The following is a 12521-nucleotide window of genomic DNA, read 5'->3' as shown; positions in this document are numbered from 1 at the left end:
ACGAGTATAAAACTAAACAAAATTTGCAGAATACAGACCCAGAAATAAAACACTTTGTGTGCAATCCTGACTGTCAGCAACACCTCATAACTCTGGACAAAGCAAAGCCATGTGGAATACTGATGACTGCATCTTTTCTGTGAACCGTGTGAAGACAGGGCATCATTTCTAATATTATCTACCAAATAACTGGCAGCAAATTTGCAAAGCCCAAAATTTTTGTGGTCAGCAGAGGAATAGTGAACAAAGCACCATCAGTAAAGTGAGTCATATGCTATGAGGTTTTTTTGTGTGCTGAAGGAGTAGGAAAGCGCCTTGGACAGAAACAGGCAGGACCAAGGATCATGCTCCCATGAAGCCAAACAAACCCATCACTAGGCAATCTGCTTCAGGCATTTATGGTTCCAGAAGAGGCACTGTGACCTGACTAAATCCACACTTCTGAAGAGCACCAGTGACAAGTCTAGTCTAGAGGGAGGTGTTACAGACCTAATATTTAGGGCAGGAAGGACTGGGAAAGATGCTCCTAAGCACACCTAGGATTGCTGTGTTTTAGCAAATGGTAATCAGCATGCAGCACACTAGCACCCAGGACAACTCAGGGAAAACCTCAATTTGCACTACTTTATGTCAAGGGTAAACTCCAGTGCAACTCAGGCCCATCCTTCAGCTGTGGACTTGCAAAGCTGGCCTGATAGCTGAGGTAAAGTGCAAAATCACTTGCACTACAGTGAAAACTGACAGAAGCCCTACTACAATGCTGCAGACTTATTCACCAAGTTCTGCCACTGAAGAACAAGATCAGATCTCAAATGTCATGTACAGTCAAGAATGAGATAAAAACAGAGAGCAACTGGAAAGTGACTGGTGTTTTTTACCAGTTTCCTCTCAGTACAACCCAACTCCAAACTTTGCTCTTTGAAAGCAGAAAAACAAGGGCAAAAAAAAGTAACAAAAGAAAAATATAACTAAGAGACCTTCATTAAATGCTGGTACCCCTCAAATATGCAGAAAGAACTCTGCAGACTTCACTAAAGTCAGATTTCAGCTCAGAGCTCTAATTTTCATTTACAAAACGTCCACTCTCCAAACCATATTTTCATTTAGTCTGAAGTTCTTTCTAATCTTTAGCAAAGGGCTTCTGCAAATGAGTTCAGGTGCACGGTAGCAGTACCCTAAAGATGTAAAGACTAATTGCCTCAGCATTATTATAGCATTGGTATGTCGTGAATGCAGACAATTGCAGGGAAAAGGCATGTGGCAAGTTAATAAAATTTTAGATGAAGCCCACAGAGCAGTAGTAGTATTTCAAGTAGCCAGAGGATGCAAAGTTACGCATTGCTAGTTAAAAAATATAATTGGAATGTTAAATCCATTTCATGAAAGAAAGTACATTGACCTTTAGAGGGAGGAATGGCTCATTTTCATCCCATATGCCCCTTTTTAACATACACTTCCCACCTTTGCATATGTAAGTAGCAATTACTTATCATGGGAAGTTGTTTTATGGCCATTTCAGCTTATTAAACTTCCTGAGTAAACTCACATGAAACCTATTAAGCAACATTTGTGGCTCAGGTGCCCTACAGTGAGTGGGCTGCTTACCTGGGACATTAACATTATAGAAGTCCAAATACCAATGCAGGGTTGGGGTGCAAGGGCTAGGGATTGCTACAGAGCCCATGCCAGTGTAGAGCACTCACCTTGGGCTAACCTCAGTCTCTGCCTCCCCACACTATTGTCTGTGGGATGGATTTGCCAAGAAGGCCCTCCCAAGACCTCTGCACAAAACATATGCAACTCTTTCCGATCTTAGAAGCCCTGGGAGTAATTTCAAGCCAGCAGCAGAAGATCAGTCATGCAAGGGGCGGTCAGTGCTAATGCTCTAACAGTCCTTTAACTCACAGTGTCTATATAGAGACAATTTTGGATTTGTTCCCCCAAAAAGCTCAGTAACCTGTCCAGAATACAGACCCACTGTGCCTCAACACTATATAGCAAAACCTGTAAGACCAGCACTAAGAATCACAGGATCCCAAGGGTTGGAAGGTACCTCAAAAGATCATTTAGTCCAACCCCCCTGCAAGAGCAGGGTAACCTAGAGTACATCACACAGGAACTTGTCCAGGCGGGCCTTGAATATCTCCAACGTAGGAGACTCCACAACCCCCCTGGGCAACCTGTTCCAGTGCTCTGTCACTCTCACAGTAAAGAAGTTCTTCCCGATGTTAACATGGAACCTCCTATGCTCCAGTTTACACCCATTGCCCCTTGTCCTACCACTGGATATCACTGAAAAAAGCCTAGCTCCATCATCCTGACACCCACCCTTTACATATTTGTAAACACTGATGAGGTCACCCCTCAGTCTGCTCTTCTCCAAGCTAAAGAGACCCAGCTCCCTCAGCCTCTCCTCATAAGGGAGGTGTTCCACTCCCTTCATCATCTCTGTGGCTCTGCGCTGGACTCTTTCAAACAATTCCCTGTCCTTCTTGAACTGAGTGGCCCAGAGTATTCTGACAGAACGGTTTGTTAGCTGTTCAGTTTCCCATGGCAATGCACTGGTGTGAATTAAACTCTTTTGAGAAAGGTTTCCTCAGAGGCAGGGTGGAATTTCCAGTCAAAACCAAAGGCAATGAGAGCAAAGTCAACAGCAACCTCCCAGTTGGAAGGTTTGTCTAAAACATATTAGATGTGCAGCACTGTGACCCTCTCCAAGCTAACCCTTCCCCTCTGAATTTTATGTGGTGTGTTCTTCCACAGAAATGGTTGACATTGATTTGATTTTTTTGTCCCAGAGAAGCACTGGGGGAAGGAGAAGCAGAAAATCTGAATTCTGAAAGCATTCCAAGAGAGGAAAACTCCCCATTTACCTGATTTTGCAAAGGCCAAGTGGCACAGAAGTGGCAGATGGGTTGAGGACTTCCATTCTCTAAATGGAAGCTTTTTCTTGCACGTTGCTCTGTTCCAGGAGGGTGAGTGTGTGAGAGAAATCTGGCATTGAGTGCATGTGCAGGAGAGCCCTGCAGAAATTTCTGTGAACTTTATGGTCTGTCTATTAAACAGCAGCAGCCCAGTAAGCATATCCTTTACTAATTGTTCAATAACACACTGAGACCAATTGCTTTAAGCTTTATGCAAACATGCTGTTGAGAAGGGAAAAGGTTCACTCCACTTAAATATCCCTGAGCCAGCACTGGAGAGTAGAACAGTTAAAGAGAATAAAGGCCTAGTTATAGGACTCAGTTGTCACCCTTAATGTCAATGGGAATTCCTCCCCTTGCAATTTTTGTCATCCTAAAATACATTTAATTCTCTGTTCACACAGTGGCTAATTTGGCTAAGGTAATTTAGCAAGGAAATTCTGTCTTTTTCCTGGGAAGTACTGCAATCTGGGGCATCCCCAGCACAAGAGAGAGAAAAGCAGAAATAAAAGCTAAGTATGTCACCATAAGTGAAGCAGCTTTACATTGTTGATGGGAGGATTGTGTTGTCTGCAACCCATTTGCAGATAGCTTACCCAATGCAGGAAAGGCTCAGTTGCCTAAGGAAGGGCTTTAGTTAACACCACATTAGCTGCAGTGGTGTTAATACTTGCTGGAATCTGCACCCTTCAGGGCTGGTGGATGCTGCTCATGCTGTGATCACTGTCTCAGCACATCCTGCTGTCAGCAGGGCTACATGGGACAAATTCAGGCATGGCAATGACACACAGTCCTCACATATAGCACCAAAGCAACAAGGATGGATTTGTGATGTTTTTAAACAAACCCATGTACCAAAGCCAGTACAAAGCCAGGTAACAGGAGAACTGCACTAAGGCATCACTGCTGTAAAAAGAGATGTAACCTGTTGGTAACACAACTTATGCATGTTAGCAACCTTGGTGTAAAATTCAAGAAGAAAGTAGGATTTTTACAGGATATGGACAGCTACTAGAAGTTATTAACTGTAATACAGGTAAATGAAGTCCATATTCCTTCCCTCTACTTCTCCTTTTCCTGCATCCCCTACAATTGACTTTGCACAACTGTGTTGCAGTAGGAGCGGCAAAGCCTTGTCTCCAGCAGGATTTGTCAGGGGCATAGCTAACTACTAATCTGTCTTGGAAAACATGCATTTCCTCTCAACAGCAAGACAACAGGCAACACAAAAAGCCTGTGGGTTTTACTAACTTTGGTTAATGCTACATCTGCAGTGTATTAATGAGATCAGAGCACCTCTAGGTTCACATTTATACACCTTACCCAGGTTAAAAACATACCTTCATCCTCAAAGAAGACAAACGTATGCCTTCCAGCTGCCTTACTGCTATAAGCACCAGAGTCAAGAAGGCATTAAAAGCTAAGGCTGTATCATCACTGCCAAAGAGGGAGATCTATAAAGCAAAATAACTGCTACCCACAAGAAATTCCCCAAACAGAAAAAGATAGTAGGGTTTGGTGTCTTTAATTAATTCTTCTCTTTTTTACTGCAGTGGAGCAAGGTAAGACCTGCTGGAAGGTGTGTTGGCCTCCTCTGGCCACCTTGTGGTAGGCAGCACCTCTGCGCTATCCCTGCCAGAACTGGCAGCCCAGACTCCTCACTTCAGCCGCGAGTGTAAGACTCACACCCCTAGCCTGCTCTGACAGCCTGCTTTGATTTTGTTTCAGGCAGCAGCAATGAGATGCGTTCAGTGTGTAGTTATTCAGCTGAGAGTAAGAAAATCAGTTGCTCCAACTTTGTATTCCAAACCTAGCACTGACTTCTCTCACCTCCTGTGAATTTACTTAAGTACATTCTGTGGTCCATTAAGTAGGTGGCTACTCAGGGACACGTCATTGACTTCTACCCAGCTTCATAAAAGCTACCTAACCAAACTCACTGTGACAAATTATTTGGCCCTGCAGCCCTCTAGGTATTATATTCTTTTAGTGGGAGAGTATGAATCAGAGCTCGTGTTAAAGGTACAATGCACACACGGAATGGAAATCTCTCTTGGCCACTGGCCCAAAGCAGAGCCTTGATTTGAGGTAATGGAATTGCTCCATACCCTGGCTACAAATCCCTGCCATCCAGAGCCAAAACTTTAGGAAGGTTCTCTCTTCACATCAGTACCTAGTGCTACATGAGCATCCTCAGCTGTATAACTTCTTGTCTTACAGTAGCTTATACAGCATGGTTCAGTAAGGGTCCTTTCTGGTTTTAAAAGGGATAGAAATTAACTCACAGATACATGAAACTTGGAGGAAAAATACCTTCTTGCAGGTTTGTCTGTCAGTCACTACCTTATATGTTTCAAGAAGAGCTGTATTATCGATACCAATAGCCCATAGCATTAACGTATAAATCTGGCAGCCAGCCCCAGCTTTGGAAATGTTTGTGCTGTTCCCTTAAGTCTGACAGCGCGTAACCTTGGAATCACATGCAGCACTTTGAGGAAGCTTCCCTTTTTAGTACGCTATTTTTTAACTTTCAAAGAACCTGATCTTGCCGTCCTTCGACTAATGACACTTTAACCCCCGAGGTTCACTTGCAGCTGTCTGGCACAAACCAACTCTTGGCATTTCGTTAAAATCCCTCAGCGCTTTCAAAACAGTCCCCACAAAAGCTCCTCCATACATTCCGCACGGGTAAAGCGCAGCCCTTAAGGACAAGATGTTAGGGGAAGGCGCGACTGATGGGGAAAAGCTGCGCCTCCCGCACCCGCCGGGCTGCCGGTGACCGGGGCTAGGGCGCGGAAGGGCTGGACGCGCGTCCCAGCGGACCGAGCGCTCTGCACAGCCAGGACTCCACGCCCGCAGGGGCTCCGCAGGGTCGCACGCTGCGGGGCGGTCGAAGGGGGCTGTCCGGCGCGGTGCGGTGCGCGGCATGCAACGCACGGCTCACCTGCCGCGGAGACGTGGAAGAGGAGGCGGGGACGGGCGGCGCGGATGGCCGCCGACAGCCCGCGCTCGCTGCCTGGGAGGGCGCCGCGGCGTTCGGGCATCAGCCGCACCCGCAGCCGCCCGTCGCCGGCGCGGAGCCACCAGGAGAAGAGCTCGGTGAGGTTGAACTCCAGGTGCGCCCCACCGGAGCAGCCGTCCCGCAGGCTGCCCTCGCCCACCTCCAGCACCAGCTGCTTGGCGCGCCGCAGCCGCCGCCCGGCCGCCGAGGGCCCGCTGGGGGAAGCGGGCGGCGCGGTCCGCGGCAGTCCCCCGCGGGCAGCGCGGAGCAGGGGGGCGCAGTCCAGGCGCAAGCGGCACCGCGCCGCGGCGCGCCCCGGCGGGCCCAGCACCAGCTCCCGTATGTAGGTGCGAAACAGCGAGGGTACGACGAAGTCCACCGCCAGGCTCCTCCTCTGCACCCGCGAGAGACCGGGACTCTCCCGCGGCCCCACCACTCCCGGGGCCAAGCTCAGGGCGAGGCAGGCGGCGACCAGAAGGCGTGCGGGCAGCCTGTACCCCGCCATGACCCGGCCCGCAGGGCTGGCTGCCACGGAGCGGCGCCGGGGAGCCCTGCGAAGGGCCGGTCGGCCCTCGGAGCGCGATGCGGGGCTGGGCCGGTCTCCTGCGGAAGCCGGGGACAGCGGGTCCGGGACCACCGAGCCCGTCCGCCCGGAGCCGCCGCTACGCGGGCTTTGCCGGCTCCAACTACCCGCCACAACGCAGGCATTACCCGGCGAGCGCTGACATCACGCTCGAGCCCGCCTGCCGGCAGCCAATCCCGTGGCCGGTAGCCCTCATTATGCAAATACAGCGGGGGCGGGGCGGGCGGGGACCGTGAGCGCGGCGGAGGGTGCGTTCATTGAGAAAAAAATGGGCCGGCAGGCACGGAGGGGGCACAGCCCTGTACGGGCTGGGGTATGGGGATGGAGATGTATGGGCCCTAGGTACAGGATGGGGGATGTGTGGTCCCCTGGCACAGGGCTGGGGATGTTATGGTTCCCCGGCACAGGCTGGGGGATGTACGGTCCCTGGGGATGGGGCTGGGGATGTATGGTTCCTGAGGATGAGGGTGGGGCTGTATGGTCCCTTGGCATGGGGCTGGGACATGCCCAGCACTCTGGGAAGAGCACGACTGGAGAGGCACTTCTACATGTACCTGTGGGGCTGGGGACTGGTGTCCAAGCTCAGTCTCCTCCCATGTGTGGTGAGAAGATCTGGAGTCCCCTTCCCCATCTCTACTCTCCCTTCTGTGTCTTTGTGCAGCCAGTGGTGGACAGAGCTGTCCAGTTTTCTCTTTCCCTCTCTCTTCCTTTTCCTGCCATCCTTCTTTTTCCTACAACCTTCCCTTTCTTTCCTTACCTTCTCTTCCTTTCCTTCCCGGCTTCTTTCCTTCCCTCCTTAAAGGGTGGCATCCCAAAACAACCCCGGATGGCCTTCCTCTGTAGGGGAGAGAAAAAAAATGATGAGGAGTAGGGGAAGAGACATCTTAAAGCATAAGACATTCTAAAAACCTGAGCAAAATTCTCCCATTTCAGAGTGAAAACAATAGCCTTAAGAAAGGTTCATGCAACAATTTCCCCCTTTTTTCCCTTTAATAAATACAATATAATTACTGTAATTACATTAGTGCTGTGCCTTAGGATATCTAATCATAACTCATTCATATTTCTGGAAGTTGCCTATATGAATTAATGACTTATTATTATCTCTTGAGTTTGATACTTAATGCATGTATATTTTTATAAGCCAGGTACTTTAAGTATATAATCATTAGCGTGCAATTATTCTGTCATGCGGTTGTTCTTCTGCTTATATCAAATTAATGTTAATCCACAGATATTGTGGAGCAGAACCACAGTATAATGCCTCCATAATTGTAGTGCCAAGGAGCGTGATTGCAGGTGCGACACTGGGAAAGGGAATCAAAGTCCTTTCCTGCACAGAAGAGCTGCAGAAAGAACTTCAGGGCAATGGCTGAAGGACCAGTTTGATAATAGGCTCCACAGGGCACAAAACAGCCTCTTTTGTGCTGTATTCAGCCTTGTGCAGGTGCACTAATTCAAAGCCCACCCAAGATGGTGGCATTCCTCCAGGAGACACTAATGGGCTTTGGACATACACTCGGTTTCCCTCAGCATTTCCTATTTCACGGTCTGTTAGATGGACCTGCCCAAGATGTGAACCTTAATCCTTCACTTTTAAGCTTTAGTGGTACTTTGGGGGTCGGTCTTCCTTTTCTTAGGAAAGGAACACGACTGGAAACATACTGAAATACATACAAGCGTTGTGTAACATAAAATCCAACACAGAAGTATTTAAATGCATCTGTGTGCTGCTATTCCTTTGAGCTCAGATTCCTTACTGGAAAAAAAAAGTCAAATGGACTCAATTAATCACGGGCCATTGGGCTTTTCATTCAGCCTCTTCTTTTCCTCTAGCGGATAATCATATAAATGCAGGCAATTGTGGATCAAGAACTATGTCCTCAAACCTGCCATCTTCACTGTGTCATTTTGGACTATCCTTTTACTCCACCTGAGTGTTGCATACTAGCGAGAAGATTGACAGTAACTATAGGAAGTGCTGTGGTGGGCACAGAAAATGTTCTGAAAATCTCCACAGGCAGGTTATGGACCGAAGTCACTGCTGTGGGACTTCTACAGCTTCCAGTTGTCAGTATTTTCCCCTGGGATTCAATTGATCCAAGGCCAATGCTGGGCTCACTTTGGTGCTTGGTCACCCTGCTATTGACTGCAACTGGTTAAGACCCAGGCCATGACTCAGATTTTCAACTCGTGTACTAGGAACAGAACAATTCAATTGGTTCCTTTATGCTCAATGTCTTGCCAAGACAGACCATGTCTCCTCAAGTTTATTCTTTATCTTGGAAATTACCCAAGCATCTCACTGACCCTTATCTTAATAAGGAAGACAGAGTGCACCCCAGTGGTATGTCAGGCTGGCATGAGTAGGAACTTCACTCTCTAATCTTTCAGAATGAGACTGGAATGTGTGGTGGCACACTGCAGTCTTCTCCCATATTCCCCCTTTGTACTTGTGGGTGCTGTCACCTGGAGTTGAATCACCCACCCTTACCTTTTCAGCCTCTGCCTCCTCTACTACATTTGCCAAAAAAGCTGTAGAGCAGGAGATTTTGTCATGGCCAGACCTAAGAGTAAGAGAATTTGTACATCACCCCTGTAGGCACTGTACAGACCCAAGTGGTTCTGCCACCTTTCTGGGGGATGTTCCCTTGGGAACAATATGGAAAAAGTCCTGAGGTGCTTGGGAACAAGACAAAAGGAGAGTGGTCAGTGTTTGCCTGCATTTGGGTGGTGATGAAGTCACTGCTGCATTCCTAGAGCACACATGTCACTCAGTGAAAATCTGTATGTGCTTGGGGGAAAAAAGTAGGATTCTGAGACTCATGGCAGGTAACAGACTGTTAGTTGATAGTCCAAGGGAAATCAGGTAGTGCATCACAGTATCAAGATGTATACTTTTCCCATTGTATTACTTTGTTTTCTTCCCACAAAACACTAACAAGTTAGAGCTAAAAATTGAAATGAAGAGGTGACTTTATTAATAGGCTTTAAATGAAATAAGAACAGCTGTTAATACATAGAAAAAGTGAAAATGGAAAGTGAAAAAGTGAAAATGAGTGAAGAGAGGCAAAGAAATCAATGAGGGATCTCCAGTGGGCGAGCTGCTGACCTGCCTTTTTATCTCCTTTTCAAATTGGTCTTTAACAGGAAGAGTGGTATGCACATTACCAACGAAGGCCAGGTAAGGAAACGCTTTGTTCAACTCTGTGCTAGGCTGGGCTCAGCAGGTCTGGACAATATGCTTCCCAGGTTTTTAATTTAGCTAATGAATTGATTCTGTCACTGGCAGTTAATTTTGAAAAGTGGAGGAAAAGCAAGGTAGTCTCAAAGGATGAGGGAAGGGGGGATTAAATACAGTACTAACCTTTACAGTGGAGGGGAAAAGTCACATTGGTAGATCTATATTTCAGTGTCAGCAAAAAAAGAGAACAAGCCAGGTAGGGGATTTCAGTGGCAGAGGCACAGCAATGTACAAGAGCTGAGGGGGTGATACCCCTGGGAGGCACATTCTGACAATGAAAGACTCACCAACCTCAAACATTACAAAAACAGTGCCAGGAAAAGGGTATTATCGTTTGGGGCTCTAATTGTTAACTGTGTAGACGTTGGAAAAGACACAGAAAATATCATATATCTGTATTCTAGCCAACCTTTGCCAGAGCTTCATGGGAAATATTGCTGGGGTGACAGAGTTGAGCAATGTCATGCAGCCTCAAATCAATCAGAAGTCAGAAGCCTTTTGGAAGCTGGAACACTGTGAGTGGAAGATGGGTATATAATAGACTGAGTAGACATCAGAAATTGCTTTGGTTTAACATTTCTGCTTGTACTTGTAGAACGCAAACGGTGTCAGCTCCTTAGGGAACTGCGTTGGAAAAGCTTCAGCATGGCCATATGTGGAGACTGTGATTTGGACAGGTATGTTAAGGTGTCGCTAAAGGAAAAGGACAGAAATACTGCTGAAGAACGAAGCCCAAGCTATCAACAAGGAGATGGTGTTTAGGAAGAGTGGTTTTCAGCTAGATTTTGGAAAGAAATAGCAACTATTGAGTATAAGACTCCTGGTGGTGTACAGAACAGAGGGAGATGCTATCTATTCTTTCCCCCTCCCACTGAGTCCCCAGTCATGGGTTATCTGTACTCTGCATATGTATTAAGTCCAAGGTGCAGTGGCAAGGCCTCAAAGCAAAGTGTCTGTACAGAGCAAGTATCTAAAGAGAGAGCTGGAGACCAGTCCCAGATAAAATTTTCTGTAACTAGACATGTCAGCTTGGCAGCTTCCCAGCTGAGGGAATTCCAGTGGGATATGGCTACGTACATTTTGCTTGGGACTGCATAGGGATTGAGCAGACTTCATGGAGAAGACCTCCACACAGCGTGGTCTTGCTTCTCAAGCCTGCTGAGCTGAATTGCCCGACAGGTGTGGTAGACCACTATGACCCAGTTGACAGCCCAACCTTTTCTTTGGGAGATCTTTCCTCCCTTGGGTTAGGCAGAATATTGCTGATCAGTTTGCATCTGATTTATGAAAGGCATGGGTTGATTCAGCCTGCAGCTGAATGGAGACCTCAGAGCAGCATTCCAGTATCTGAAGGGGGCCTACAAGGATGCTGGAGAGGATTGTAGTGATAGGACAAGGGGTAATGAGTTTAGATACAAGGAAGTTGTTTACTGTGAGGGTGGTGAGGGACTGGAATGGGTTGCCCAGGGAAGCTGTGAAGCTCCATCCCTGGCAGTGTTCAAGGCCAGGCTGGACAGAGCCTTGGGTGGACACAGTCTATCTAGTGTGAGTTGTTCCTGCCCATGGCAGGGGTGTTGGAACTGGATGATCTTAAGGTCCTTTCCAACCCAAACTATTCTATGATTCTATGGTTTCCTTACTCTCTGCCTTGCTGCTCAGAGTCCCAGAAAGAGCAAGGCTTTGATCCAGAGCCTGTAATTGAGGGGCCAGATCTGGAAGCCTGTAAATCTCAACCATACTGACTTCAACACAGCTACTTAGAATTTACACTAATGAGGCAGAAAGTAAATTCTGGGTCTTGCTTATCACATTGTAATCACTCTGGCTTCCTGAGACAGTGGCACTGAATCAACAATGCTCATTATTTCATCTACTGCTTTGCTTAAGGTACCTGCCCTTTCTTTAGCTATTGAGTATTTCTAAAGTAGCTTTCCATTTGCCAAGATAAAGCATAATAGCCTCTTTTATTAGCTTCTTTTTCTCATCTTCCTCATCATGTCAATGAGTGTGTTTGCATTTTAACAGAGATCCCTCCTGAAAGCATTCTGGCTGCTAATGTCACAATTAGTGTTCCTATCTTCTGGACCAATTATAGGTGATAATGGTACTATTTGACAGTGTTTGTGTTCTAATTAAGAGACTGATTGCAAATTTGGTGCTCAATTCCAGCCAAGCTGCTTCTTTTTCACTGGGTATCCCCTGCTAGTCACAGCTTTCACACATCCCAGATAAAAATAGATGACTCATCACTTGTATGAAATAGTTTCTCACTTTTACCCAAATTCATCTCTCCTCTTTTCTTATTGAGCACTCCAAGCATTTTTTCTTATTTGGGAAGAATCTTTATCAAGGACAAAGCATGCCACAGATAAAAGCAGGATGGAGCTCTTGAATGACAAGTTTAATCCATCACTTAATGCCTGCACTCTCAAGTGTCAGCCATGAACCACTCACTGATTGTTAATATCACCCAGCACCAGGATGTAACAGTACAACAGGTTTGCCCATTAAGAAAAACAAACAAATCAATGCTGAAAATGTGTCAGGCTATAAAATGGGAAAAAACACCCTATAAAGCAAATTTGAGGACAAAAATGGAGTAAGATGAATTACTGTGTTTATAAATAGAGGAAATGCCATTCTTATTTCCAAAGAAAAAGAGTTATCTGGTCTTATCTTCCTTGTAGTGCCATGTAAAATAGCATGGGATATTTGACAGCATTACCCTTCCCGTGATTGTGCTCTGCCTCCCCTTGCTTAAAGGCAGGG

General features: G+C 46.7%; 1 protein-coding gene across 1 annotated transcript in view; it reads right to left on the bottom strand.

The window, feature by feature from the left end:
• ALK (ALK receptor tyrosine kinase) overlaps positions 1–6633 on the bottom strand; it is a 316863-nt gene extending 310230 nt beyond the window's left edge. The window contains exons 1-2 of the mRNA XM_034060986.1: positions 6563–6633; positions 5869–6515 (exon numbers count right to left, since the gene is read on the bottom strand). Of these exons, the coding sequence (XP_033916877.1) occupies positions 5869–6515; positions 6563–6633 (718 nt within the window). The remainder of the gene's footprint in view (positions 1–5868; positions 6516–6562) is intronic.
• Between the last annotated feature and the right edge of the window lie 5888 nt (positions 6634–12521).

The sequence above is a fragment of the Melopsittacus undulatus genome, chromosome 3 (genome assembly GCF_012275295.1).
Source record: "Melopsittacus undulatus isolate bMelUnd1 chromosome 3, bMelUnd1.mat.Z, whole genome shotgun sequence".
Lineage (NCBI taxonomy): Eukaryota > Metazoa > Chordata > Aves > Psittaciformes > Psittaculidae > Melopsittacus > Melopsittacus undulatus.
This window is presented reverse-complemented; position numbering and strand designations above follow the sequence as displayed.